Source organism: Planococcus citri, chromosome 2, assembly GCF_950023065.1.
Source record: "Planococcus citri chromosome 2, ihPlaCitr1.1, whole genome shotgun sequence".
Classification (NCBI taxonomy): Eukaryota; Metazoa; Arthropoda; class Insecta; order Hemiptera; family Pseudococcidae; genus Planococcus; species Planococcus citri.
In genome coordinates, this window is record NC_088678.1 from 65,898,122 (window position 1) to 65,904,821 (window position 6,700).

General features: G+C 34.4%; 1 protein-coding gene across 2 annotated transcripts; it reads left to right on the forward strand.

The window, feature by feature from the left end:
* The first annotated feature begins 555 nt into the window (after positions 1-555).
* LOC135837153 (transcription factor MafB-like) lies at positions 556-6,101 on the forward strand. Of its 2 annotated transcripts, XM_065352333.1 has the most exons (2): positions 556-1,573; positions 1,772-6,101. In XM_065352333.1, the coding sequence occupies exons 1-2, from the start codon at positions 892-894 to the stop codon at positions 2,101-2,103; spliced, it is 1,014 nt and encodes a 337-aa protein (XP_065208405.1). In that variant the 5' UTR covers positions 556-891; the 3' UTR covers positions 2,104-6,101. The 2 variants fall into 2 exon arrangements, with proteins under 2 accessions (XP_065208405.1, XP_065208404.1); XM_065352332.1 differs by having other exon boundaries at positions 562-6,101.
* The last annotated feature ends 599 nt before the right edge of the window (positions 6,102-6,700 follow it).

Sequence of the window (6,700 nt, forward strand, 5' to 3'; positions counted from 1 at the left end):
CGCGACGAGCACCTGGACCTCGTGTGCGTTATTTCGACCAACGTGAAAAAAAATTCAAAAATTTTCTACTTGCGAAGAAATTGTTGAAATTAATACGAATCACTAAATCTACTGAAGAACCCTCCCCCCCCCCCGGTCATCTCCATAATTCAACATTTCAAACCGTTCTGGAGCCTCCAGTGCGAGTTTCAATTTATCCAGAAGGCGTGGAAATTAATTTACTTATACAGTTGAAAATCGAATTAAAATTTACTTTCGATTCGTTTAATAGGTTTGCTCAGATTTGAGCGATTTTTAGGAATTTTCGACCAAAAAAAAAAGGGGGGGAAAACTAGCACGATGATCCGTTATTTCATATCATCTTTCAAAATCAAAAAATATATTGAAAATAATATAACTTTTTTCTATGTATTTTGTTGCTCAAGAACGTTTATATAGCGTTCTTAACATTGCATGTGAACATAGTGAACCATTCCAGTTCCAGTGACATCTCGTTAAAGGCGTGTAACCGGTTCATTAAACAGCTCGACCAATCGGTAATCGTGAAAAGCGCTCGGCTCCTCCCACGCAACTTGAAACTTCAAAGGCTCTCGCGTCGTATGCAACAGATTTTCAATGATTGCGAGAAGTAGACTCGTATTGATATCCGTAATTCCGTATCGTTTCGTTATAGCTTACGTTATCGTATCCTATCGTATGTGCGTTCTCCGGTAATGTGACTGTTTCGAAGGAATACCCCGTGGTATTTAATTAAATTTTGTCTCGTAATTTCAAACATTTTATTCGTAATGCCGATTTACTAATTTTCGACGCGAAAACTGACCATTTTTTCGATTTTTTTCACGCGATTGTATACCTATCTTACAACTTGTGCGCTTTAATTTCGACATAATGATCGGCGAAGAATGTACATTGGCGGACGAGTACGTTCAAGGATTCGTGTTAGATCAATTCGAAGACGTTTCGATTAAACGCGAAGAAATGGCCAATTTCGGGCACCCTCCTCCTCCTCCAAACACCAACCCGTCTTCAAATACCAACTGTAACAACAACAACAATAATAATAACAACAACAACGAGGAAGAAATCAATCAGAATTCGGTTCAAACGATACCTCCTCAATTCCAAAGGCTACCTCCGATGCCTCTGCCGATCCCATCCCCAATGGTGATCCAGTCACCTCCGCATCATTTACTCACACCTCCGGAGCACGACAACTACCATCATCACTCGCTGCATCATCATCATCATCATCATAGCGTGGTAAAGGCATCTTCGACTAATCTAATCATGTATCAAAACATCCCCGGCACGCCGCCGGATACGCCACCTGTGAGTAATTCGCCCTCACCCCAGGCTGGATACATGGAACACCAGCCAATGTATCCTCATATTCAACCAGTGCCGAAAAATCCCCCTTACAACGATATGATCTGGCAACCTATGAGCGACCGCCGCAACAGGCACGAGCCTCTGGACCTGCGGCCAAATTGCAATGGCGATAGCGTGGCCGAAATTCAGAACTGGAATGTAATGCAACAGCACACGCACACCTCGGTCATCGCCAGCAACGGTAAGCGATTTTTGCATACCGACTATATTCACCATCGCCACCAGCTCATTCAAAATCAAGCGTCTTCGCCGTTTGGCAAACCTTTGGTGTGCAATAGCGGTTTGATATCGCCGGCGAGCACTTCGAGCAGGACGAATAGCGTCAGTGGTCGTAGTACTAGTCGCAATAACTTGAGTAATGGAAACGATTGTTCACTAGATGACGACACCCTAGTCACATTATCAGTCAGGGATTTGAATTTACGTCTCAAGAGTTACCCTCGCGAAGAAGTAGTCAAGTTGAAGCAGAAACGCCGCACGTTGAAGAACCGAGGATACGCTCAGAATTGCCGCAGCAAACGAGTGCTGCAGAAAACCGAGCTCGAAATGAATAATCGTAAATTAGAGACCGAAATTAATACGTTGCAGAATAAACTTCGAGAAACTATGCAGGAGCTGGAGATTTACAAACGTAGGTGCGAGATGTTTATGGTGGAGAATTCCCATCGTAACAGGAGGTCTGCAGTTCATACTACCAATGAGTACATATGAAAGGAATGGTATTCCCAAATTGTTGACCCATCAGAAGCTCGAGAAAGACCTTAACTTACCATTTTTACGATCAATTGTATCGATTACCTTTCAGGTTCGTTCTGTTTGTATAGTATTAGTATTTACATATTTGAAATTGATTCAGTATTTTTCTCTTTTATACCTACTAGATATGAACTTTCCCCATTTTTTCCCCAAATTTTATTCAAATATTTTATATTCTAGGTTTCGTTTACATGTACAAATTTCAATCTATTCTACGTAGATAGGTACCTACTTAATAACTCATTTCTTTTTTAAATTTTGTACCCACAATTTGTTCTCTAATTTTTAAGTTTTAAATTTACTCTTACTTAAATTTTTACATTGGAATATTATTTCTGATATGTGCGGCGTGAAAAAGTGATTGAGAAAGGGATAAATTATCAAATTTTGGCCAAATATGAGAATCTAATTTATAGCTGGATGAACTTATTTCCAATTTATTCTATTTATCGACTGGCAATTCTGTTCAGTAACGTGATTTTCGATTTTTTGAGAGGAAGGGGGGACAAAAAGGAAGAATACATTCGAAATAATCATACACGTATTCCATAGCTAAACAATGAAAAAAATGAACACGTAGTTTCATTCATTTCCCACAGTCCAATTGGCAAAAGGTGCATCAGAAATCAAATTGGGATGGAATTTTTGTGACGCAAAGAAATCAGTCGATTTTCTGAGAATATCGGTGCAAAATGTCAGAAAGGACGAATTTTGGATTTTTGAAGGGTACAATAAAATGGGTGAAGCAAAAAACTCTTAATTTTTTGAGGGGCTCAAGCCCGAACATTTTTTTTTGCAGGATGGTACAAGGCAGTCCCCTCACTTCGAGTATAATTTTAGATGTTCACTTCGGGTCACTAGTTTCACAATTTGGCACTAATAGTTCGCCTTGGGTGTGATTTTTTGGACATATTCGACACAAAAATGGTTACTAAGCGTTATTAAGTTGGTCTGAAAAAATTCTTTTAGGTCAATTGATCCAAAGTTCACAAAAGAAAATGTTCAGTAGGCAGGCTGCAGTCGAATTTCAAAATCGCGCCATCTCTTCAAAAGTGATCTTGAAGCCTATCAAAGTAGAACAAAATTGCGCAAAAAATTCAATTATTTCGACAAAAATGGTTTTTTGTTGTTTTTTTTTTTTTGAAAAAAAGTCATGCTACTTACAATTAATCAAAATTCACATTTTGGTAGAAAATCAAAATTCTTAATCAGAACTTACTTTTTTGGAGTACTTTCAAGGATTTTGAGCGAAAAATTGGCCCATGATTCTTGGGATTTTTGAAAAAATGCCATGCAAAGCTCCAACATGAGTTGAAATTTTGGCCTGATGATCAAAAATTTTCTATTTAGAGCACTTTTGAAGAATTTTAAGCCCAAAACAGGGTAATTATTTTCAGAGTTTTTAAAAAAAGATGTCATGCAACTAGCAAAAAAAGTAAAAGTTACACGTTATTTAAATAAAAAAAATTTGAAATCTGATCACAAATTAATGAAACGTTTCCATAATGTAGAAAAACGCAAAAAATAGTATTTGTAAAAATTGAGACAAATTTAGAGATTATTCGTACTTACAAAACCTTAGTCTCGAGAATCACAAACCATATTTTAGCTCAAAAATCTTCAAATATGTTTTTTACAAGTTTTGATAAAAATTGTTCATTTTTTAACGAAATCCTACCCCATTATGAAGGATTGCGTGACACCTTTTTCAAAAATTCCGAGAAATTATGACCCAATTTTGTCAACAAAAAATCTTCAAAAATGTTTTTCAAAAGTTTTGATAGAAATCGTTCATTTTTTGACGAAATTTATAACCCATTATGGAGGATCGCGTAACACCTCCTTTAAAAATCCCGGAAAATCATTACCCTAATTTTGTCGACAAGATTCTTCAAAAATCTTCAAAAATGTTTTTCAAAAGTTTTGATAGAAAATTTTCATTTTTTGACGAAATTATAACCTATTGTGAAGGATTGCCTGACACCTTTTTTAAGAATTCCGAAAAATCATGACCTACCCTAATTTTGGCGACAAAACTCATCAGATGTGTCCCAAAAAAAGCGTTGATTGCATTTTTGATTCACTCACAACTTTCCTGGCATTTGACATTTTCAAGAAGTGATAGAAATTTCAAAATTAAAACGCAACATGAAATTTCCTCTTCAAGTGACCTATTTTAATGGGCCCCATGAGACTTATTCATAACTACCCAGAAAAATTGATTCAATTTTGGATCCGAAATTATTCAATAGTGCTCGAAAACCGTTTTGATAAAAAATTTGAATTTATTGGCGAAATTTTAACCGATTTTGATAAATTACATGGGAACTTTTTCAAAAAATCTCGATATTCATGATTCAGTTTTGGGCTCAAAATTCTCTAAAAATGCTTTTAAAAATTTTTCGTTGAAATATTGGAATTACTCACGAAATTTCAACCTATTTTGATAGGTCACAAGGCCACTCTCGAATAATTCTACATCAGTTCATGTTTAGGTAACTTGACATTGGAGGAAGCATGACTTAAAAATTCGACAACGCCTAAATTGTGCTTGCCATTTTTTGTGAACTTCCGTTCAACGGGCGTAGAACGAACTTCTTTTCCATGAATATGATTTTTTGCCTCCCCCCCCCCACTTTAATGACACTTGCGTAACTATTTTTGTGCTAAATTTGCCCAAAAATTACACTTGTGGGGTATTAGCGCCTCATTATGCAACTAAACCTTTCAAAAATTCTTATAAATGAGAAGATAAATTTGAATAAAGAGTTGAAAAATTTTTAAAAATTGATGGAAAATTTTGAAAACTCAAGAAATTTTATTTGATTGAAAATACCAAGACACTTTCAAGACAAATTCTGTCTTGTATTTTTTGTTTCGTTAATTGATTTTCACTCAAATTTTCCAAAGATGAATTTGTCATTTACTCTCCTCCCCCTCACCCCACACAAAAAATTGATTAGATGGTAAAATGTCAAAAAAAAACTAAGTTTCTCATACTTGGGAGGTTTTTTGATAATTATTTTTTAAAAATTGAAGTTTGACGATGGGACTGGCTTTCGATTACTTGTTTTACGAATATAACTTGAGATATTCTTTATTCTTTCGAAAAATCTCAAAATAGCGTAATACTATACGAGTAAATGAGCACATGTTTGGCAACACGTTATTTCATAACTGGAAATAATGACCCTAATTAAAAATCGTATCACTGTCTCGATAAACTAAAAAGTTTATTTATCAAGCCTAAACGTGTACTTTGATATTTCGATTTTGACTCATTTCTCAGATGCCACGATGCTTTGTAATCTCTTTACTTAATATGTAAAAACGTACCAACTCGTACGTATTTACGATAAATAAACGCAGACCTAAAATTCGCTCGTACCGATTAAGTAAATAACATAAACCGTGGCAATTGTCGTGACTTTTTTAAATGATTGTTAAGTATATTATTAAGGCTGTAGTTTCTTTTTCCGAAACATGTGGTTTTTTTTTACATGCATAATGAATGTTTACAGAATTCATCATAAGTCCAGAAAAAATTGTATTTTATTTTTTAATACGTAAAATAATGTTTTAAGTATGCATAAGTATTTTTTTTTAATTTTGTAATTTTTTTATCGCCAAATTTTTGAAATAAATTTTGAATTTTCGTCATTTTTATTCAAATGTTTGTATAAGTTCATTAATATTCCAACTGTAGTCTTGATTAGAAAATTGTCATGTCAGACGTTCGAATCAAAATCATGTTGTGCTTGGGTATGTTTATTTACGTCTCAGCGAAATCAGTTTTGCTGTAGCGTGATTTTGATAAATTAGATATCATAGCTGAGTTGTGAATATTTTGTCTTATTATTATCAAGTTTTCATGAATGAATGTGTTAAACGACGAAACTATCGTAAACTTCGTAGATGAAATTGATTAATAAAGCGAATTTTTGAGAATGCAAGACGTACTAATTTATTCCTGATTTTATTCGATTGCTTTTGCCTATCTTATTGCAAGAACCTAGGTGGCTATGGATCACATTGTCGGTTGTTCAAAATAATGCTCAGTCAGATAAGTGTGGTTCTTGTATGTATATAATTGTTTTCATTTTTTTTTTACCGCTAATGAAGGTGTATACGAGTAGGTTTAGGTATCTGCCTTATATGTATGTACTTATCAGAAATTTTGATAGTGAAAAAAAATCACATGGGTCATTCCAAGTCAATTTAATTTAACCAAGAAGTGATAAGGGGGTGTCAAAGATTTCAGTGAACTTGAAATATCATCCATTTCAGCAGAGGATTACACCTACCAAAATGAATTTTTTTCAATAGTTGGGGGATTTGAAAAACTTTTTGATGATATCATAAAAATCAGTGTTGCCACTTTTTTTCGTACGAAATATTAGCTTGAAAAGTTTCAAAACGTAGTTTTCATATCGTTCCGACTCTTAAAAATTCTGAAAAAAAAATATATTATGGGCAACTTTTCATGCTGAACAACATATTAAGAAATTGGGATGTCATTATTGTCGTAAAGTCGATTTAAAAAAATTGAAAA